The 23,722-nt window shown below is 48.4% G+C and overlaps 1 protein-coding gene across 1 annotated transcript; it reads right to left on the bottom strand.

Moving 5' to 3' along the window:
* Positions 1–832: 832 nt before the first annotated feature.
* CDK10 (cyclin dependent kinase 10) lies at positions 833–15,199 on the bottom strand. The gene is made up of 13 exons (XM_040410620.1): positions 15,039–15,199; positions 13,708–13,780; positions 13,493–13,564; positions 12,065–12,167; positions 11,868–11,949; positions 10,562–10,629; positions 8,911–8,963; positions 8,753–8,822; positions 7,221–7,280; positions 5,272–5,395; positions 3,313–3,452; positions 3,165–3,217; positions 833–1,316 (listed from the first exon to the last, which is right to left on the bottom strand). Exons 1-13 carry the CDS (start codon positions 15,135–15,137, stop codon positions 1,219–1,221), a joined length of 1,095 nt encoding a protein of 364 aa, XP_040266554.1. The 5' UTR covers positions 15,138–15,199; the 3' UTR covers positions 833–1,218.
* Positions 15,200–23,722: the final 8,523 nt, after the last annotated feature.

The raw sequence follows: 23,722 nt of genomic DNA, 5'->3' as shown, positions 1-23,722 counted from the left end.
GAAAGCTAAGGGTCCATTCACACGTCCACAATTTCGTTCCGCATTTAGCGGAATGGAATTGCGGACTCATTCACTTCTATGGGGCAGCACGATGTGCTGCCAGGACCTGCACTTCCGGGTCCACAATTCCGTTCCCGAAAAAAATAGAACATGTCCTGCGGACAAGAACAGGCATATTCTATTAGTGCCGGCAATGTGCGGTCTGCAAAATGCTGAACGCACATTGCCGCTGTCCGTGTTTTGCGGATCCGCGAAACACGTTGCTGACGTGTGAATGGACCCTTAAAAGTGGCCCCATTTTGTAGTCGGGTCCAAATTGATGGAAGGCGCATTATACCACCTCAACAGAGCCAAATATCACAGTGCGTCATAAAATTCTGCCCCATAAACAGCCACTGACTGTGAGGGGGGGGGGGCTCAGGTGGCCCACCGGGACGATTCCCTATAAGGTCTATGGGCAGTCCGCCCCCCGCTAAGAGGCAGTTAACACGCCTGTTAATAACAGTGGTGCATCTGTGCAGGTCTCCAAAATGGGTATCTGCACTAGAAAGGAAGGTGGTGTAAATTTCCGCTATAATGTACGCCAGTTTCCTGCCATAGATTATAATAAATGTGTCCCCCAAAAGTCCCCCATAGTGATTTATTTATGTTCTTTTTCATTGTCTGATTCAAAAGCCATAAGTTATTTTATTGCCATATTCTGAGAGAATAGATTTACGCCTGTGTAGCAGTACGAGGGCGTGTTTTTTGTGGGGCGAGTTGTATTTTTCACATATAACATCAAAAGAACGTGATAATTTTATAGTGCCGGTCATTATGAATGCGGTGATACCAATCTTTAATCTTTTATTATTATTATTATTTTTTTATGATTATTACTCTCACGTGGGACTTGTACCTGCGATCGCTGACATAAAACACTTATGTAGTTCACTGTATTAGGCCTGCCTGTCAGTATTTTAGAGGCCCTGCCTCTATATGGAGGCCATCATTAGGCCCATGGCTGCCACAGCAAACCGATGACACCCCAAGATCACTTGGATGCAGCAGTCAATAGCAAACAAATAAGGGGTTAAAACAGCCGTCAGTCAACGCAAGGCTCCCACAATGATGGCGCGGCCACTGCTTGTACGACATGCCGTAATGGGAGGTGAGCCAGCAGTCTCTTGGTCAGCACGTAGCGACGTCTCGCCTCTGTAGCTCCGTGTATCACTGGCGTCACTGTTTGCCACGTTTGGCCTGGTTCTCTGCCCCCGAGCTGCTCACCCTCTTGTTGCGGTGATGAGGAAAGGTCGGCATCAGCTGTGGCTCACAGGCTGCAGAGAAAACACGTGAGATATTCAGACTCCGGATGCGTTACCCCATTAATCTACTAACACAGAAGACGGATACCCGACTGACCCACAAGAATTTTGGGGTTCCTGGTCTGGAGCAAGTTTTTAAAACTGGAGACAAAATCTAATCCTAAGGCCTCTTTCAGACGGGCGTTGCGGGAAAATGTGCGGGTGCGTTACGGGAACACTCGCGATTTTTCAGCTCGAGTGCAAAACCTTGTAATGCGTTTTGCACTCGCGTGAGAAAAATCGCGCATGTTTGGTACCCAAACCCGAACTTCTTCACAGAAGTTCGGCCTTGGGATCGGTGTTCTGTAGATTGTATTATTTTCCCTTATAACATGGTTATAAGGGAAAATAATAGAATTCTGAATACAGAATGCATAGTACAATAGGGCTGGAGGGGTTAAAAAAAAGAAAAAATAATTAAACTCACCTTAGTCCACTTGATCGCGTAGCCCGGCATCTCTTCTGTCTTCATCTGATCTCTGTGCAGCAACAGGACCTGTGGTGACGTCACTCCGGTCATCACATGATCCATCACCATGGTAAAAGATCATGTGATGACCGAAGTGACGTCACCACAGGTCCTATTGCTGCACAGAGATCAGATGAAGACAGAAGAGATGCCGGCTACGCGATCAAGTGGATTAAGGTGAGTTAAAAAAATTTATATTTTATTTTTAACCCCTCCAGCCCTATTTTACTATGCATTCTGTATTCAGAATGCTATTATTTTCCCTTATAACCATGTTATAAGGGAAAATAATAATGATCGGGTCCCGATCGTCTCCTAGCAACCGTGCGTGAAAATCGCACCGCATCCGCACTTGCTTGCGATTTTCACGCAACCCTATTCACTTCTATGGGGCCTGCGTTGCGTGAAAAACGCAGAATATAGAACATGCTGCGATTTTCACGCAACGCATAAGTGATGCGTGAAAATCACTGCTCATGTGAACAGCCCCATAGAAATGAATGGGTCGGTATTCAGTGCGGGTGCAATGCGTTCAACTCGCGCATCGCATCCGCGCGGAATACTCGCCCGTGTGAAAGGGGCCTAAGAGATTCAACGGGATATAACGAATAATACTTCACAATTAGGTGACCGGTGGATGTTCTGGCAGCATGCCCGCGGAGCGCCATCACATCTCAAGATTAGCCTCTTGGGCAAAAGAATTACCAGATTGTCCCAAGACACACATCCAGCAATAGACATAAAAACATTAAAAATATATCAGCAGTGCAATACACCACTAAAAACTAGGAGGGGACATCACATACCCTAACTGGTCAGCATCATAATCGCATGAGAAGAAAATGCCTAAAACGGAGTATAGACCCCAAACAGGAGAAAAAAATTCTGAGGGAAGTGCCAGAGTAACAAATCCACCACCTCCTGTGTCACCCCCGGGTAAAGCCAGTTGGTTACTTTGCCACTTGCCTCTGTTTTTCTCCTATTTGGGGCCTATATTTTGCCTACTTAATTACTGTTTTTAGGAATTTTCTTGCCATGTGATTATGGTTGGTATATTGTGGTGATTTTTTAAATTAGGGCATGTGGTGTCAGTCCCCTCCTGTGTTTGATGGTGTTTTGCACCACTGACACACTTGTAATGTTTATAGGGTTATTATGTGACCCTGATGGGATCTGTCATCTATACGCAGGGTCATTATGTGACCATGACAGGACCTACCGTTCATACGCAGTGTTATTATGCGACCCTGACGAAATCTGCCGCCCATGCGCACGGTTATTATGTGCCCCTGACGAGATCTGCCGCCCATAAAATTAATATATAAAATCCGAAAAAGGCACAAAAGACTTACGTAAAGGTTTCTCCTTGAAATAGGAACTCGCCAGGCTGTCTTCTGCTGTAGCCCTGACAGGAGGGAAAGACAAGGATGGGTCAGTGTGCAGGGGAGCCAGTCCCGGTGTGCAGGGGAGCCAGTCCCGGTGTGCAGCTCCTTTTCTCACCTCTTTTTGGGATCGTACATGAACAGGAAGTTGAGGAGTCGGAGGCCGGCTTCAGTCAGCCAGGGAAACTTGTGCTTCAGGTTGTTGTATGGCTGCTTGCGCACGGAGTACTGACCAACCAGGGGCAGCTTGGAGAAACCCTGCAGAGAACAGCCGGCCTTTACTCAAAGAGGTGTTCTGGTAATAACAAGTCACCCCCCTTTCCATCAGTCCCATAGAAAGTGAATGGAGCGGTAGTGCATGTGCCAGACTGCTGATCCTGGTGAGAGTCCGACCATCCAATCTAGCACTTACCCCCGCCTAGTGGATGGGAGCTAACTTGTTATTACCAGAATACCCCTTTAAATTTATCAGCAACCCTATATTCATGGTTGGGGTTATCGGAGTATGCGAAGCCACCACTGAGGAGAAAACAATTATACTATTATCCCTTATATTATAAAAATGAGTTTCTGTCTATTTGTCCCGACGTCTGTCTGTTCTTTTTGCGCGACCAAACGACTGGACCGATCTTCACCAAATTTGGCACACAGGTACATCAGGTCTCCGGGAGGGTTTTAGACCGGGTCCCAGCTCTCTAGGACGTACCCTTCCCGAGATATTCCCAAAAAATGACCTGCATTATCCAATACAAGCCTTTTTCTTCATATCCCAACTGCCATACACACGGTCACATGTCCCTTATCAGCCAATAGAAGCTCGCAGGTCCTTAGTCTCCACATACACACAGTTTTACTCCAGGTTTCCATAACAACCCAGCCATTTTTCTTCACTGCTGTAGGTCAGCTTTAGGCTAGGGCTACACGACGACATGTGTCGCGCGACAATAAATCTCACAACACATCTACACTGTGACACAGAATTTTTATAATGACAGGCTATGGTGTCGCACTGCGGCATGCTGCGACAGTCACAGAAAAATCTATCTTGGATGGATTTTTTGCGACTGTCGTGTCGCAGTCGCAGCATGCCGCAGTGCGACACCATAGCCTGTCATTATAAAAATGGTTGCGCGACACATGTCGTCATGTAGCCCTAGCCTTAAAGGGGCCACTATTAAAGGGACAGCTGCTGTGGAGGTCACTGTTAAAGGGGGAGGCACTGTGGAGGTCACTGTTAAAGGGGCGTTCACGGTGGATGTTACTGTTAAGGGGGCAGGCTGCTGTGGAGGTCACTGTTAAGGGAACAGGGTACTGTGGCAATCACTGTTAAAGGGAACAGGGTACTGTGGCAATCACTGTTAAAGGGATGAGTCACAGATAAGGGGACAGTCCCCTATGGAGGTCCGTGTTAAGGGGCGGGGTGCTGTATAGGTCACTGTTAAGGGGGCGGGCCCCTGAGGAGGTCAATGTCAAGGGAGTGGGGTGCTGTGAAGGTCAAAGTTAAGGGGATGGGCTGCTGTAGAGGTCCAATTTTAAGGAGGCGGGCACTGTGGGGGGGTCAGTGTTAAGGGGTAGGGGGCTGTGGAGTTCACTGTTAAGGGGTGGGGTGCTGTAGCGGTCACTGTTATGGGGGATATTGTCCATCTTTTAACGACACACACAAACATTAAATTAAATAGATGAAATATACCCGTGTGAAGCCGGGTCCTTCTGCTAGTAAATGATAATTAGAACTTAGGACTGGTGCGGCGGGGGATTCTTTTCTATTTTTTACCATTACCTGAGGTAGGCTGTGTTTTTAATATTCGGGACAGTCCCGTTAACCACGATAAAAACTACAATGAAAACTTAAAGGGGTTGTCCAAGCCTTTACAAGCGATGGCCTATGCTGTCACCATCTGATTGGCGGGAGTCCAACACCCCTGGACCCGCACTGATAAGCTGTTCTGCAGCAGCTCCAGCTCTGTCTGTTGTGTAGTAGATGGAGCTGGTATATACATTTTTACATTCATGATTTCTTAGGTTTTATGATTGATCAGCAGAGTAACTATGAAATCCACAAGTGCTGCATACATACCGGCCAGATAGTTTCATTGGGCGTTCCCAAAAGTTGTATGATTAAATCAATCTGCTGGATTTCTGAGGTTCCGGGCAGTAAAGGCTTGTGAGCCAGCAGCTCGGCCAGAATACAGCCGACCGCCCTGCAAGGGAGACAACATTACTAAGACAAACAGCCGGCAGCGGTCAGTGTACCGGGCAGATATGGCTCCTCGAGTCATGGGTACAGAACCGCTGCACGGTGCCGGGACGGGAGAGGAGGTGTGCAGAGAGAAGATCCAAATGGCTTCTGTGGTCGATAATGTTGTGGCCCCTTCACTCTACTGACTAGTGGGGGCCCCTTTGGAACGCTGCGTTCCCTTCACTGCTGCCGTACACATTTTGCAGCCAGCTGTACCTAGTATTGCAGCTCAGCCCCATTTTACTTGACGGCTTTGCGCCTGATAAAAGCTGAAGGGGACGTGGCACTCGGCAAAGCACCTTGTGCCCTTTGATCAGATGATCGGTGTAGGGCTGAAAAGATTCATGGATTTAAATCGATGAAATCGAGGCCAAAAAAATCCTCGATGCACGGATTAGTTTAAATCACATGACCACGGAGCGTGAGTGAAGTGAAGCTTCTCACTCACCGCTCCGTGGCCTCCCGTTCACACATCGTCAGCGCGCTGGCTGGCGCTGTGTGTGACATCAGGTCCCAGTGCATGCTGGGATGAAGACTCCATGTGTCAGCGCACGCCGCACTGCCAGGAAAGGTAAGTATGAAGTTAGCAGCAGCACGGGGGGGATGTGAGCACCTGAGATTTGGCAATGGCATGTATAAAGTTATTTGGCATGGAGGGGCTGATCTGGGGGAGTGGGGGACATGGTGGATGGCATGGAGGCACTGGGGAAAGGGGAAATCATGGCAGCCAATGAACTCAGGCAGTCTGTTCCTCCACCGGAACAGACTGACGGAGTTCATACCATAACCTTAGATACACATTCTGGCAGAAGAACAGCCTGCTGAGGTATACCGTATTGGGTATAGCCGGATACAACCAGCTATATGCTCTCATTGACTATAATGTGGTGCATGTTTCGGCATACATGCTGGGTATCGTCCAAAGCTTTTTTTTTTGTCCTTACAAAACCCAGCTTGAATTCTGTAACAAGGCCGGACCCCATTACAGTCAATCGCTGCAGCAGCCGGCAGTATCCAGCTATACCCGATACGGTACATCCTGGCCGGCGGTTCTTCTGACAGAATGTACTGTATTTCGCAGCTGTAATAGAAGCCTTATGTGTGTGCAATTATTTGCTATACCACTGTAAGAAATAAAAATACTGTTTTTATAAAGGAATCGATAGAATACTCGATTACTAAGATATTCGTTTACTGCAGCCCTAGATCGGTGGTGGTGCCACAGTCGGACCCCCCATCAATCTGATACTGATTGTCTATCCTAAGGATAGTCCATCAATTTCAAAGTCCCTGAAAATCCCCAAGATTTCCACCTTCAGCTAATTCTAGATGAATAACATCGTGATGGCTACAAGTGTAGAATATTTACATATGAACGTATGCAAGTGCTTTTAGTCAAAAGAGTCGTGCCAAGTTTTGACGTTATCCCCTCTCCTTCGATCTAAATGAGCAGAAGGTCAGACATGAGCCCTATCACTCCATTCATTCTCCATGAGACCGCCGGGGATAGGCGAGTACGGTGCTCCGCTATTTCCAGGTGGTCCCACAGAGAATGAAAGGAGCTGCAGCGTGCATTCCCGACCTGCGGCTTCATAAGATCGGGGGAACGAAACCCTAGTTCCTTGGAAACAGTGGGGGTCCCAGCAGTCAGACCCCCAGTGATCACATCGTTATCCCCTATCCTGTGGAATATTTGCCACAATTCCTCTAATGTGAGGTACCCTCTGTGTTTCAGACTTCGAGACCCTGTAACAGGAGGGCTGGATACTTTACAGTGCCGCACTTACCACATATCAATGGCTGTTGTCTGTGTTGTGCTCCCTAAAAGCAACTCCGGGGCGCGGTACCTGCAATCACAAAGAAAAGGATGTACACATTATCCAGTGAAACTTGGAACAGAACAAGTAGAGACATAACAGCTATGGAGTCTAAGTTGTTTTCTTGTAACATACTGCATTAGAGGCGATCCTAAATTAGGCAGACTGCGGTTCAAAGGTCCTTTGCGCCGCAATCGTCGACTCTTCCCCGCTCAGGTTTAAAAAAGTGGGTGTGGCGTAGGTGGGGGAAGGGGACGGCAAGCCCTGCTCATTCATCATTTTATACGCCTGTTTTAGGCGTAGAAAATGGTTTAAATGTAAGAAGGCAAGGATGCCGGCCTACATTTAGAAATGGTGCTGGATGCGCCAAAGTTATGTAGAGGCCGGCGCATCTACATAACTTCGGCGGATCCACCGCCAGTGCAGGGCCTTATTAAGACCGGAGTCTAAAATGCGGTCTTAATAAATGTGCCCCATTGTATCTATATAGGGCCAGTTCTATATTGCATGATCTGAGAAGGTTCAGTTTATGCAATATGAATTATTAAAGCAAGGGCTACGGAGATCAGACTCCTAGGAATTATCGTGCAAGGGTCCTATTCTGGCACACGACGCTCTGACAACTGTCTCACTCAATGTGTAGTTGTGTTTCTCCATGCCCAATCCCTAGTCAGGTGGGAGAGTATACCCGGACAACCCCTGCGTGCCGTCTACATAAAGCCCAATACAACTAAAAACGAAAGCGACCTCCACTGTGCTCCTTGAGGGCCAGAATAAGAACAGGTTGCAAATTTGTAATATAAAACGATGTCCTTCTTCTGGTCCTACAACATTCCTAGACTTGTGGGGGGGGGACGGTGGACTAAAGGCACTGCTTGGATATCGCAAATGTGGACTGTGCACGAGCACCTATGCTATAGAACGGACACTCCTAGACACATCGGGACACCACCAGAACGCGATCTAACACAGCACCCCCCTTCAAGGCATATAAATGCAGAAAGTCCGTATCCAGATTCCAGCCACTGGGGCACATTCCATTATAGTGTAGGTGACACCCAACCGTATGTGCGCTGCAGATTCTAAAGGAGTTTTCCCGCTGGGAGTGATGGCTTACATTTGGGATCTGAGCGATGGATCGTTGCGGGCCCTTGACAGGGATGCTCCGGGCCACCCGCAGTGCAGGGACCTGCAGCACCGTTCACATAAGTAACAGCGGTGATGCCGTTCTTTCATTCTCAGGCTCCTTCAATCGTAATGTCGATGCATATCCTTCTACGCTGTAACATTACAGAGCCACTTTCCTGGAGGTTATAAAGTGTGACAGGACACAGACTGATCTAGAATGGAACGGTCAGCGAGGATAGGGATTTGGACTGGACGGTCTCTTCATGGGCCAGAATTGAGTGAGCTGTCACATTACATCTTATGTACCATGGATATGGAGATATTCTGCCTGACATAACAGACTGCAGGATGAAGCTTCCCTCGTGGCTACTGACCAGAGAGTCACTACTTTCGGAGTCATCTGTTTTGCAGGAACGCTGTATGCCCGGGCGAGACCAAAGTCGGCTGCAATAAAGAGAAATCAATAGCCGGTCAGTTCGGTTATCTGAAGATTTTCCATAAATCAAAGGAAAGGAACTGTCATGTGGATTACCGATCTTCACGCAGCCTTTATCAGTCATCAGCAGATTGGAGACCTTCAGATCCCTGCCCAGAGACAATACAGAAGTGAGGAAGACAGGGACGTTCCACGATTAAATCCACATAGTCACTAACATGGGAGTGGCTGCAGGGCATCCGGGCCCTGGGAAAAAAGCTCATTAGAAGACACCAGTATTTTATACGGCCCGTGCTAGATTGGGAGGAGGAGGAAGAATCGTCACAGATTTGGCTATAAAATATACTTAAAGGACTTTAAGTATAGCTTAGAGCAAGCCCTGTACCTCACATGGATCCAAAGATTTGCAGGTTCATTGCTGAGCGTGCTCTGCTAGATTTATTTCAAGCTAGCAGCTCAAGGGGGGCGTGTCCTTTCTCAAGGAGCGTGTCCTTTCTCAAGGAGCGTGTCCTTTCTACTTCAGCTGCTGGCAGCTGAAGGATAGAACTGAGCATGTGCTTCCATCTCAGTGAGCAGGACAGAGAAATTAGAAAAAGAGCAAACAGCAGGTGGCGCTATACATACAGGTTTCAGTGAACAGCTCAGTGGCTGTACAAAATGTTTAATTACATGCAATTACAAAAGGATTCAGATCCAGGCGCTGGTTTGAAAAATGCTAAAAAAAAAATTGTGGGATGAGCCCTTTAAAGAAACAATCTGGGATTTTTTATTTATTTATTGTTTTTCATAATTGTAAACTACATTACGCATCGAGTAGTGCAGTCAATTATCAGCTCGGCTTCGGCATTACATCACGAGACCCAGAGTCTGACCACCCAAGTCCTACAGCGTTTGGTGTGTGGACCGGAAGGTCGGACTCCGAGACACTGAGTGAAGCTGACAACACAGCAGATGCTATGGGACATGGATAGTCAGCGTGAGCGAGTCACGAGAGGTGCGGGCGGCCCAAAAGAGAGTTTGGCCGGTAAGATAACTGACTGCACTACCCTGTCCCTCATGCAGTTTACGAATTTAAAAAAATTCTGTACTGCTTTTTTTAAATTTCCAACTGCGTTTGGCCTTATTATAACGACCGTTGTTTGAATCCACATCCGGGCTGCATTTTTTGCGGCTCAGATGTTGACTCATTCACTTCAATGGGGCCGCAAAGGATGTGGACAGCACAAAAAAATAAAAATAAAAATAGAACATGTCCTATTCTTGTCCGTTTTGTGGACAAGAATAGGCATTTCTATAATGGGCGGCCTATTCCGCAAATTGCGGAACGCTGCCGCACACGTGTTTTTTGGGATCTAAAATTTGAGAACCGCAAAACACGGCGAGGCCAAGTGCATGTAACCTTTGTGGTATGGGATTTTTTGGTCTCTATTCACATTTAAAGCCCAATGGACAATTCTGCTGGTTTCCAGAGCGGTGCACTGTGGGAGCGCAGATGAGACTAATGAAGGCCACATTTCGGAAAGGTAACCAGCAGAATAAAACCAGCTTCGGATGTAAACTACTGTATGTCTGATAAATGGAATTTCACAAGTAGCTTTACATTACTGTAGACCGGCGATTAGATCCGGCAAGAAGCAGAGATAACCAAATAGTAGATACTTCAGATTAAAGAGAAATATGACTGCAGCTGATTTTTCATAATAAATGTGGAGTTTCCCTTTAAGGGTCCACAAAACAAATCCATTACCTGTGCACTATAAAGTTTTCATGCAGATACTGAAGGCCGGTGAGCAGCTGGAAGCAGATACACTTTACCTGCGTGAGGAGGAGAAACAAGTCACTTTAGAGTCCGCGAATACTAAAGAAACTAGTAAAATGCAATAGTAGAGACTCTAATAGGAAAATTATTAAAGGGGTTGGCCCATCTCGCACTTTGGTGGCATATCCCTAGGACAGGCATGCTCAACCTGCGGCCCTCCAGCTGTTGCAAAACTACAACTGCCCGAACAGCCTACAGCAGGGCATTGTGGGAGTTGTAGTTTTACAACAGCTGGAGGGCCGCAGGTTGAGCATGCCTGCCCTAGGATATACCACCAATGTCAGATAGGTGCAAGGCCCATCTATCTCTAGAACACGGCCGAACTGCACAAGCGTGCCCACCCTCCATCCATTTCTATAGGTGTGCCGAAAACAGACGAGCACTAACTCTGCTATTTCCAGACACCCATAGGAGGGGAATGGAAAGGTGGCTGCGCTTGCGCGGTGTGCTATCCATTCACTTTTATGGGTGTTCTGGAAATAGCCTAGCGCGCTCACTCGGCTTTTCGCAGCTCCCACAGAAGTGAATGGACAGCATGCTGCACCTCGTTTAGGGACTCGCACCTATCGGACATTGGCAGCATATCCAAGCGATATGTCACCAAAGTGCCAGATGGCTCAGCCCCTTTAAGGCTACATGCACACGACTGTATGTATTTTGTGGTCCGCAAACCGCAGATCTGCAACATATGGATATGGATCAAAGTGCCTATTATTGTCTGCAAAACATGTCCTATTCTTGTCCGGTTTGCAATTTGCGGCACGGCTGGATGGATGCGGACAGCACACAGATGATAATGCGGATCGGACGTGGACTGAAAATATGGTCGTGTGAATGAGGGTTTAGAAATAACAAGAACGCTCTACCGATCCCCTACTACTGCTATTCCAACGCTGCTTCGGGCCCCAATGATCTGCCCTTCCTGTCCTGGTTCGAGAAGTCTGACACCTATCCCCTGCTGCTAATACCCCCCTGGTCCTGGCTCAACGTCCGCCCTTCTTGTTGATTGTTTCCATGTAACAACAGGATTTTAAAAAAAAGTTAAAGAAAAAAAAAACAGAACAGCAAATAGGGTTATGGACAGATGTTACCAGAACGCTGGATTTTTTCATTTGTTGACTGTACTTAGAAGCGGGGGGCTACTTTAAGACCAGCTTCTCCATAAAAACCTGTATATTAAAGACAACCAGTGGGATGCGTAGAGGAATTATTGCTATGGGATGTCAGTCAGTACCTGGGCTTCGGAGAATGGAGTCTGCATGTTCTCCAGTAGACTGGCCAAGTCCTGCTCGCAGTAACCCATGACCAAGAAAATGCTGCAAAAAGACAAATGACACCTCTGTGATAACCGGCAGGTAGGTGACGGCCACAGATCATCCACCAGGGGACAGGCCGGCATTTTGTTCCTGGCAGTGATAGCGTTAATCTCACCTCTCGAGATGATTGCCGACGACCACTTCCTTCAGCTCCACGATGTTAGGATGTCTGAGCTTTAGAAGCAGCGTGATCTCTCGGAGGCTGCTAATGGGGATTCCTGCAATCGAAAAGGCAAGTGATATTACTACAAGGTGTAACCTATAGGCACAGCCGCTGAAACAGGGCCTGCATGGGAGAAGTGAAGGTCTCGATTCAAAGACTTCAAGCAGAGATCTGGAAAAACCAAAGCATATCAGGAAACTGCATAGGTTTCACGCTACAAAGCTTTATGTGCTGAAGCTGGAGGACACAATAAAGTGGGAGATGTGACTGTACAGGGGCGATCAAAATGGGTGGCGAGAACTGCGTCAAGAGGATGCCGGCCAGGTGCCACTGGAGGCCAAAACCTTACCAGCAAGGACGACATGCAGGTGAGCTGTTCGCTCTGGTGGCTGGCCCTCTCTGCAGCATCTCTGGCCATATACGTAGGATTAGTACCGTCCCGAGTGCGGTCGATCTACATCTAGTTCAGGCATGCTCAACCTGCGGCCCTCCAGCTGTTGCAAAACTACAACAGCCTACAGCTATCAGCTTAGAGCAGGGCATTGTGGGAGTTGTAGTTTTACAACAGCTGGAGGGCCGCAGGTTGAGCATGCCCGGTCTAGATGGTTTGTACAATCAGTATACCGCCGTGCTTTAATTCCGGTATTCTGTCCTGTTATAAGAACAGAACTTCGGAAATACTGGCATTTGGGTTTGCTTTAAACGGCAAATGAACGGCCATATTCACATTTTTGGTGGACAGTGGTCTGTCGAAGGCCACTGTGAAAACTGATCAAAATCGGCCATTTCATCCAGCAGCATTAGTCTTTAGTCCGGAGTTAGACTTTACAGGGGAATGTCACTTTCTGATCAATGGCATAGGAAAGGCTCTCCTTCCTGCCGCAGTTCCTAAGTTGAATCCTGCTGCCACCCAAGGGTACCACATGTAAGCATGGAACACAGCGGGTGATGCATTCAGAGCTCCCAAGGTGGTAGCCGCCATGTGATGCCCACCGAATGCGCCCCCTTCTGCACAGGCACTTACAGTATTGAGCACATACAGGCAGCATAATCTCCTGTATCTGCGCATGCGCTGAACACAACAGTGCCGCTTGGGAAGGTCACGTGAGGTTATGGACATGGCAACCGCTCTGCCCAGAGTTTACACACGGTATCCAAAGGCGTCAGGGGGCCTAACGTTTGAGCTGCGAGAAGGAATTCAGCATTTTAGCATTTCTTGTGCAAGTACACATCGGTTTATGTCATTTCAGGGATTTCATTACAAAGTGGACAATCCCTTTAAGCTTGAGATGGCTGTATCCGATGTATACACGCCTCTCCGTAATCCCTGTGATGTATAACCCTGGCCACCCATGTACCACGCGCTGAGAAATCACTCACCGTCCTTCTCTTTGTCCATCCTCACTTTCTTCAGCGCCACAATCTCATTGTTCCTGGTGTCTCTGGCGCGATCTGCAAGAGAAACCTCAGCCGTGACAAGTCGCCCGCGATACAATACAAGAGCGCCGTACAGACGTGATAGAAATAGCTGGGCACATAGCAGGAGGCAACAAGACGTGTCGTGTTATAGGAGAATGCAGGGTATGAATACTTACACACGATGCCATAGGTGCCTTCACCAATGCGGTTTAACTTTTCAAATTCCTTGACGCTTCGACATTGCCCGAGCTGAGGATGTAAAGGAAGCAAAAAACTATTAAAAGCCTGTTCACATTTTGTTTTCTCTACATTTAGCGCATAAGCTGATGTGTCCATAGAAAACAGAGGCCAAAACACGGTTCCTTTGGCCACTGTCCGCAAAAGTAAGATATGAAACCATACAATCGTATCCTGTAAAAAAAAAAAAAAACAGATGCCATAAAAACCTATGGGAGATCAATGCTGCCATATGGCATACGTCGCTGACCTCCACTTAACATATAGGTCCTGGGCTACCTCCTGCAGTGGGAGCAGGGACCCGCCAGGTCTTCCCCCTTACAGTCAAAGCACAGTCTCTCGCAAGGTGGGTGGCAGTTCCTCCCTGGTGACTGCACCAGAGCGTCAGGATTCAGAGAGGGGCTGCCCGCGGAAGCTCCAATCACGTCCATATACGACCAGTTACATCACTGCAGCTTCCTGGGGATTTCGGGAGCAAGCATTTGTATGAGGCCGGGCAGGAGAAACTATGTGCAGGCCAAGGAAGCCCCAATGGCCGAATGAAGCGGCAGCAGGAGGAGGAGGTGGGCACTGCCCCAAGACATCCTACTACTGAGACATGGCATGGGTGGGCTGTATGGGCAACGTCTCCCACCGTATGCCTATACACTGGGATACGCGGCAGCCTTATGGCCTCCCGCCCTATACCTCCATAACGTGATGTGAACAGTGCCTTATACTGGACTCCTGAAAGGAGGTGCAGGGCTTGTTACAGTATCAGCGCTCCCTTCCACTCGGGGACAGTTTTCAGCCTCTGGTTGTACAAAGAAGAGAATGTTTGCATTCACAGACAGCAAGCAGTACAAAGTTATCCAAGTTACTTCTTTTAAAGGGGGTTTACGGGAGTACAATATCAATGACCCATCCTCACCGCACAGCGGACTTGAAGATCCCAATCCTTGTAATGGTGAGGTCAGAGCGGTCATACATTGATCACCTATTCCCCATCTTCACAATGGCGTTGTGCCCTTATAGCCCCACCAGCAGGTGAATTCCTTGAGGAGCGGCCCCCAGAAGTGGCAGCTGACCACAACGTTTGCACCGCGCGGCGCTGCACCCTATCTACGCCTCATAGAAGTCAATAGAAACTGCTCTCAAACACAATGGTGTTAAACCATTTCCATGGCAAATGAAGCACTGTACACTCACAAGTGTGAGCACCCTGCAGCCCCCATGCTATCCCATGCACCCATCCCTGCAGGCACCAGGGGCATATCCTCCCCATACTTACCCTGTCCTCCTCGGGCACTGTGATAAACTTCTCCTCCCTGACGTGTTTTAGGCGGATTTGTTCCAGTTCCGGCTCATGCTCCGCTGCTGTGTCAGCCATTGGCCCGGGCTCGGCGAGCAGGAAAGACCGAGGCTTGAGGCCTGTGAGTATCCGCGTGTAATGAAGAGATGGGATGATGTCGCCCTCTGGTGGCTGCAAGTAGGAATGACAGGAGCATGAGAACTCAGCAGTAACCAGTACAGAAACTGGGGGAACTGGTTTTTCTGTGGTGGGGAAAAAGCTCAGGTTTTGTTTCTACATTGCTTTATACGTTTATGGGTACACAGAGGCAGAACCCAACATGCGGTTATGTTGCACCCATCTCCATATTGATCAATTACTCATCCATGATGGTTACACATATTTTTTGTGTGCAGAAATCAACAGTTTTATCCATTAAAGTGCGATGACGTGGTTCACCCTTGCCGCAGACCGTGGCTTTCACTGCTGTTATAGTGCCACTCTTGCATATGGGGCCGTGTCTGGTACTGCAGCCCTGCCCCGTTCACCTGAGCTGTGGTACCAGACACAGCCACACAGACATAGATTGCGCTAAACATAGGCTATCAAAGTTACGGTATATCCTAGATTTTTTTAAAGTGTACCTCTAGATTCGCTCCCGCCTCTTTCTCTCATACAGATCTCATAAGACCCCATAGCAAAACCTAATTTAGCCCCCCCCCCCCCCCCCCCCCCCATTAAGTTTCCCAGTCACTCCCAGGCAACGCAAAGTGCAAAGCCCCAGATTTCTGACAAATGTAGGATTTGTTTTTTTGTTAATTAAGCATAAATTTTAATTTAAAAAATTGTAATACAAACTCTCCCTTCTAAAAAAAAACTAAAACATAATAGGCATTCATTCTTTCATTCTAACCACCATATTTCTCAATGTATTCACACCACAAAACTGGCATTAATACATGAATAAATCTACAGTACATCTCTTTTTATTACAAAGCTGTCTGCCTGCAGCCACCACTAGAGGGAGCTCAGCGCATAGGAATTTTACCGGAAGATGAAATGATCTTTGCATTGAGCTTCCCCTGGTGGCGGCTGCATGGAACTGCGGGCGTTCAGTGCAGGACACCATAGCAGTTGCCTCCACAGAAGGTACGCCACGGCTCACAAAACACTTATGGGGTCATTTATTAAGAGCGACGATTTAGACGTCGGTCTTAACACCCCTGCGCCAGCCTCTACATAACTTAGGTGTATGATTTGGTACACCAAGCTTAAATATATGCCACCTCCCTTGCAGGATCGGAAGCTTCTGTGGGCTTCCGATCCGTGCTTCCGTTTCACACCGTATCTCCCGGATTACGGAACCATTCAAGTGATGCAGGGTGCACACGGCCGGTGCCCGTGTATTGCGGACCTGCTGTGTAGGGACCGCAATACGGCCACGGACGGGCATGAGGCCTAAGGCTGATCGCATATATTTAACCCCTCAATGCTGTGGTGAAATGTAACCACGGCATCTAAGCAGTGCAAACACGGGAGCCGCGCGCTCCCACGCCCGAAACAGTGTTCCCTGGCTGAGTTCAAGGAAAATGTTGTAGTGATAGCCTGGAGCATAAGGCCCCTTTCACACCAGTTTTCCCCACTGGTGCAATACGTGACGTGAACGCATAGCGCCCGCACTGAATCCTGACCCATTCATTTCAATGGCTCTGTGTACATGAGCGTTTTTTTCATGCATCAGTTCTGCGTTGTGTGAAAAACGCAGCATGTTCTACATTCTGCGTTTTTTTAACGCAACGCTGGCCCCATAGAAGTGAATGGGAGCAAGTGCGGGTGCGATGCGTTTTTCACTGATGGTTGCGAAGAGATGTTGTTTGTAAACATTGTTTTTTAGCACGTGCGTGAAAAATGCATCAAATCGCATTGCACCCACGCGGAAAAAACTGAACGCAATCGCAGACAAAAGTGACTGAACTTGCTTGCAAAATGGTGCGAATTTCACTGAATGCATCCAGACCTAATCCGTCACGCTCGTGTGAAATAGGCCTTAGGGCTCTTTCACACCTGCGTTATTGTCTTCCGGCATAGAGTTCCGTCGTCGGGGCTCTATGCCGGAAGAATCCTGATCAGGATTATCCTAATGCATTCTGAATGGAGAGTAATCCGTTCAGGATGCATCAGGATGTCTTCAGTTCCGGTACGGAACGTTTGTTGGCCGGAGAAAATACCGCAGCATGCTGCGCTTTTTGCTCCGGCCAAAAATCCGGAACACTTGCCGCAAGGCCGGATCCGGAATTAATGCCCATTGGAAGGCATTGATCCGGATCCGGCCTTAAGCTAAACGTCGTTTCGGCGCATTGCCGGAGCCGACATTTAGCTTTTTCAGAGTGGTTACCATGGCTGCCGGGACGCTAAAGTCCTGACAGCCATGGTAAGTGTAGCGGGGAGCGGGGGAGCAGTGTACTTACCGTCCGTGCGGCTCCCCGGGCGCTCCAGAGTGACGTCAGGGCGCCCCAAGCGCATGGATCACGTGATCGCATGGATCACGTCATCCATGCGCATGGGGCGCTCTGACGTCATTCTGGAGCGCCCGGGGAGCCGCACGGACTGTAAGTATACTGCTCCCCCGCTCCCCGCTCCTACTATGGCAACCAGGACTTTAATAGCGTCCTGGGTGCCATAGTAACACTGAAAGCATTTGGAAGACGGTTCCGTCTTCAAATGCTTTCAGTACACTTGCGTTTTTCCGGATCCGGAGTGTAATTCCGGCAAGTGGAGTACACGCCGGATCCGGACAACGCAAGTGTGAAAGAGGCCTAAAGCAGGCTGTCACTGGTATATTCCAATACAGGCCAGCAGGTGGCAGCACTATATTGGAATACAGTGAATGGTGTGTTCTGTGAAGGATATATACCCATTAGAGATGAGAGAATTTCCGCTTATGAAATTCGTTGACACTTCGTTTGTTGGTAAAAGGTGAATTGCGTTATGGATTCCTTTACCACGGACCATAACGCAATTCTATGACGGAATCTCTTTAGAGGCATTCCGTTATTCATTCCGTCATAATAGAAGTCTATGGGCTGCAAAACGGATCCGTCCCGCTTCTGTTATGCAGGGGAGTCCGGATCCGTTATGCAGCCCATGGACTTCTATTATGACGGAATGAATAACGGAAGGCCTCTAAAGAGATTCCGTCATAGAATTGCGTCATGGTCCGTGGTAATGTAGTCCATAACGCAATTCTGCTTTTACCAACAAACGAAGTGTGTACGAATTTCATAAGCGGAAATTCTCTCATCTCTAATACCCATCACAGAACATAATTGTCAATCTAATGATCACCTAGGGTTAAAAAAAAAAAGTTTTTAAAAATATAAAAGTTCAAATCAACCCCATTTCCTCAGAATCAAAATAAACAATAAAAAAAAACACTATAGACCTGTACTAAAAAAATTAAGATAGAAGAACCTTCTATCTTCATTCAGCAGGACCTGCGCTCATCACGTGGTTAGCGCAATGACGTCAGCGTCCTGCAAGAAGAAGAAAGAAGACGATAATGGCTGCACGATCTAGTGGATGAGGTGAGTAAAAAAAAATATATTTTTACCCCACAATGGACATTTTACTAAGCATTCTGAATGAAAGAACCATGTTATAATGGAAAATAATAAAGTAAATGGGGTCCGGGGTAGCTCATCCCGATCGTCTCCTAGCAACCATGCGTGAAAATCGCACCGCATCTGCACTTGCTTGCGATTTTCACGCAGACCCATTCACTTCTATGGGGCCTGCGTTACGTGAAAAACACAGAATATAGAACATGCTGCAATTTTCTCGCAACGCACAAGTGATGCGTGAAAATCACCGCTCATCTGCAGAGCCCCATAGAAATGAATGGGTCCGGATTCAGTGCGGGTGCAATGCGTTCAACTCACAGATCGCATCCGTGCGGAATACTCGCCCGTGTGAAAGGGGCCTAAGAGTTGAATTGAAAATTTCAGCAGTTTCTGTGAAGGATGAATACTTTTATATTTTAATAGATGAGACATTTTTTGATGCACCAAAAGCAATTACTGTATTTTTCACCCTATAAAAAAGACCAATGACAAGGACCTCTTTACGGCCCAGGGGAAATGCAGTCTATAAACCAAACCTTTATTCTAATTAGTTAAACAAAATTCCCCAGAAAAAAAAAACACAAAACATTTTTTAACAGGTAGCGGACTCTCTAAGGCAGTGGTGGTGAACCTAAGGGGGCGCTCAGAGCCCTGTCTGTGGGCACGTGGCTCTGTGTGGGCCGTACGTAGGGTTGCCACCTGTGCACTATTACTAATGAGCGCTTCCATTGTGGAGCGCTCATTAGTACAGCATTTGCCCCCCTCATCCATCTGATCGCGCCGTGGGGAACACTCGCTGCTCACTGGATGCGCGGACAGGACCTGCGCTCCAGGGTGATGACGTTTCGCAGCATTGACTGGAAGCAGCAGGACCTGTGAAACATCGTCATCATGCTGGAGCGCAGGTCCTGTCCGCGCATCCAGTGAGCAGCGAGTGTTCACCGTGGCGCAATCAGATGGAGGAGGTGAGTTTTATTTATTTTTTTGCACAAGAAGAGTGGGGAAGGAGAATTTTACTGGGCGCCATTAATGGGGGCCCTATTAATACTGGGGGCCACTAATTGGGCCTTATTAATACTGGGAGCCACTAATTGGGCCTTATTAATACTGGGGGCCACTAATGAGGCATTATCAATAGTGTTGAGCGAACTTGTGTTTTAAGTTTGGCGTCTAAAGTTCAGGTTATCGAAGTATCCCGTTATGGATTCCGCTACCACAGACCGTAACGGAATTTAGAATCCATAACGCGATTCTTCGATAACCCGAACTTTAGACGCCAAACTTAAAACACAAGTTCGCTCAACACTAATTATTAATACTGGGAGCCAGTAATGGGGCCTTTTTAATACTGGGGGCCATTAATGGGGGCCTTATTAATACTGGGGGCCACTAATGGGGCCTTATTAATACTGGGGGCCATTACTGGGACATTATTAATACTGGGGCCACTAATGGGACATTTTTAATACCAGGGGTGCCAATGGGGGAATTCATCTTACTGGGGCCTGTGTTAACCCACGCCCGTACAGCTCATCTTGCCCAGTTTTTATTAGTACTCAGGTTAAATTGCCGTGTTAGCACTTGGTGATAATTGAGTGGGGTTTGGGTTGCACTTGGTCGTGGAGCTATGATTCTCTGTCAGTGTCTGATCTAGGAATGGTCAGTATTTCTGTAGCATAGCCGTCACTGCTGCTGCATCTTATGAGATCAGTTCACAAGTTGATTGGTTTAGCGGAGAGGCAAAATTTAGCACCGACTTGCTTTGCTCCTAACCCCTGATGACGCCGGTTTCCTGACGAAACATGTCGGGGGAGCATGGTTTATTATTTGAAAAAGCTGTGCTCTCTCTCCTGCTTTCTAAACCCAGAGGTGGCCCTTGTACTGCAGACATGGTACCACTGCTATAGGTAGGGACACTGTGGTCTGCAGACATGGTACCACTGCTATAGGTAGGGACACTGTGGTCTGCAGACATGGTACCACTGCTATAGGTAGGGACACTGTGGTCTGCAGACATGGTACCACTGCTATAGGTAGGGACACTGTGGTCTGCAGACGTGGTACCACTGCTATAGGTAGGGACACTGTGGTCTGCAGACATGGTACCACTGCTATAGGTAGGGACACTGTGGTCTGCAGACATGGTACCACTGCTATAGGTAGGGACACTGGGGTCTGCAGACATGGTACCACTGCTATAGGTAAGGACACTGGGGTCTGCAGACATGGTACCACTGCTATAGGTAGGGACACTGGGGTCTGCAGACATGGTACCACTGCTATAGGTAGGGACACTGTGGTCTGCAGACGTGGTACCACTGCTATAGGTAGGGACACTGGGGTCTGCAGACATGGTACCACTGCTATAGGTAGGGACACTGTGGTCTGCAGACATGGTACCACTGCTATAGGTAGGGACACTGTGGTCTGCAGACATGGTACCACTGCTATAGGTAGGGACACTGTGGTCTGCAGACGTGGTACCACTGCTATAGGAAGGGACACTGTGGTCTGCAGACGTGGTACCACTGCTATAGGTAGGGACACTGGGGTCTGCAGACATGGTACCACTGCTATAGGTAGGGACACTGTGGTCTGCAGACATGGTACCACTGCTATAGGTAGGGACACTGTGGTCTGCAGACGTGGTACCACTGCTATAGGTAGGGACACTGGGGTCTGCAGACATGGTACCACTGCTATAGGTAGGGACACTGTGGTCTGCAGACATGGTACCACTGCTATAGGTAGGGACACTGTGGTCTGCAGACGTGGTACCACTGCTATAGGTAGGGACACTGTGGTCTGCAGACGTGGTACCACTGCTATAGGTAGGGACACTGGGGTCTGCAGACATGGTACCACTGCTATAGGTAGGGACACTGTGGTCTGCAGACATGTTACCACTGCTATAGGTAGGGACACTGGGGTCTGCAGACATGGTACCACTGCTATAGGTAGGGACACTGTGGTCTGCAGACATGGTACCACTGCTATAGGTAGGGACACTGGGGTCTGCAGACATGGTACCACTGCTATAGGTAGGGACACTGGGGTCTGCAGACATGGTACCACTGCTATAGGTAGGGACACTGGGGTCTGCAGACATGGTACCACTGCTATAGGTAGGGACACTGGGGTCTGCAGACATAGTACCACTTCTATAGGTAGGGACACTGGGGTCTGCAGACATGGTACCACTGCTATAGGTAGGGACACTGTGGTCTGCAGACATGGTACCACTGCTATAGGTAGGGACACTGGGGTCTGCAGACATGGTACCACTGCTATAGGTAGGGACACTGTGGTCTGCAGACATGGTACCACTGCTATAGGTAGGGACACTGGGGTCTGCAGACGTGGTACCACTGCTATAGGTAGGGACACTGGGGTCTGCAGACGTGTTACCACTGCTATAGGTAGGGACACTGGGGTCTGCAGACATGTTACCACTGCTATAGGTAGGGACACTGTGGTCTGCAGACATGTTACCACTGCTATAGGTAGGGACACTGGGGTCTGCAGACATGTTACCACTGCTATAGGTAGGGACACTGTGGTCTGCAGACATGGTACCACTTCTATAGGTAGGGACACTGGGGTCTGCAGACATGGTACCACTGCTATAGGTAGGGACACTGTGGTCTGCAGACATGGTACCACTGCTATAGGTAGGGACACTGGGGTCTGCAGACATAGTACCACTTCTATAGGTAGGGACACTGGGGTCTGCAGACATGGTACCACTGCTATAGGTAGGGACACTGTGGTCTGCAGACATGGTACCACTTCTATAGGTAGGGACACTGTGGTCTGCAGACATGGTACCACTGCTAAAGGTAGGGACACTGTGGTCTGCAGACATGGTACCACTGCTATAGGTAGGGACACTGTGGTCTGCAGACATGGTACCACTGCTAAAGGTAGGGACACTGTGGTCTGCAGACATGGTACCACTGCTATAGGTAGGGACACTGTGGTCTGCAGACATGGTACCACTGCTAAAGGTAGGGACACTGTGGTCTGCAGACATGGTACCACTGCTATAGGTAGGGACACTGTGGTCTGCAGACATGGTACCACTGCTATAGGTAGGGACACTGTGGTCTGCAGACATGGTACCACTCCTATAGGTAGGGACACTGTGGTCTGCAGACGTGGTACCACTGCTATAGGTAGGGACGCTGTGGTCTGCAGACGTGGTACCACTCCTATAGGTAGGGACGCTGTGGTCTGCAGACATGGTACCACTGCTATAGGTAGGGACGCTGTGGTCTGCAGACATGGTACCACTGCTATAGGTAGGGACACTGTGGTCTGCAGACATGGTACCACTGCTATAGGTAGGGACACTGTGGTCTGCAGACATGGTACCACTGCTATAGGTAGGGACACTGTGGTCTGCAGACATGGTACCACTTCTATAGGTAGGGACACTGGGGTCTGCAGACATAGTACCACTTCTATAGGTAGGGACACTGGGGTCTGCAGACATGGTACCACTGCTATAGGTAGGGACACTGTGGTCTGCAGACATGGTACCACTGCTATAGGTAGGGACACTGGGGTCTGCAGACATGGTACCACTGCTATAGGTAAGGACACTGGGGTCTGCAGACATGGTACCACTGCTATAGGTAGGGACACTGGGGTCTGCAGACATGGTACCACTCCTATAGGTAGGGGCACTGTGGTCTGCAGACATGGTACCACTGCTATAGGTAGGGACACTGTGGTCTGCAGACATAGTACCACTTCTATAGGTAGGGACACTGTGGTCTGCAGACATGGTACCACTGCTATAGGTAGGGACACTGGGGTCTGCAGACATGTTACCACTGCTATAGGTAGGGACACTGTGGTCTGCAGACATGGTACCACTGCTATAGGTAGGGACACTGGGGTCTGCAGACATGGTACCACTGCTATAGGTAGGGACACTGTGGTCTGCAGACATGGTACCACTGCTATAGGTAGGGACACTGTGGTCTGCAGAGCTCTGCTTTCTGTGCCTTTCGAGTTGAGCTGGGGAGTTTTCTCACCCTCTTTTTGCTCTACCCAAAT

Source organism: Bufo bufo, chromosome 10, assembly GCF_905171765.1.
Source record: "Bufo bufo chromosome 10, aBufBuf1.1, whole genome shotgun sequence".
Lineage (NCBI taxonomy): Eukaryota > Metazoa > Chordata > Amphibia > Anura > Bufonidae > Bufo > Bufo bufo.
The sequence above is the reverse complement of the archived record's forward strand: the minus strand, read 5'-3'. Positions and strand labels throughout refer to the sequence as shown.

Coding starts and splice junctions, on each gene's coding strand:
- CDK10 (XM_040410620.1), bottom strand. CDS start 15,137: ATGGCTGACACAGCAGCGGAGCATGAGCCGGAACTGGAACAAATCCGC. Junction 13,781..15,038: donor CAGTGCCCGAGGAGGACAGG/GTAAGTATGGGG, acceptor TTACATCCTCAG/CTCGGGCAATGTCGAAGCGT. Junction 11,950..12,064: donor GTCGGCAATCATCTCGAGAG/GTGAGATTAACG, acceptor GTCTTTTTGCAG/CATTTTCTTGGTCATGGGTT.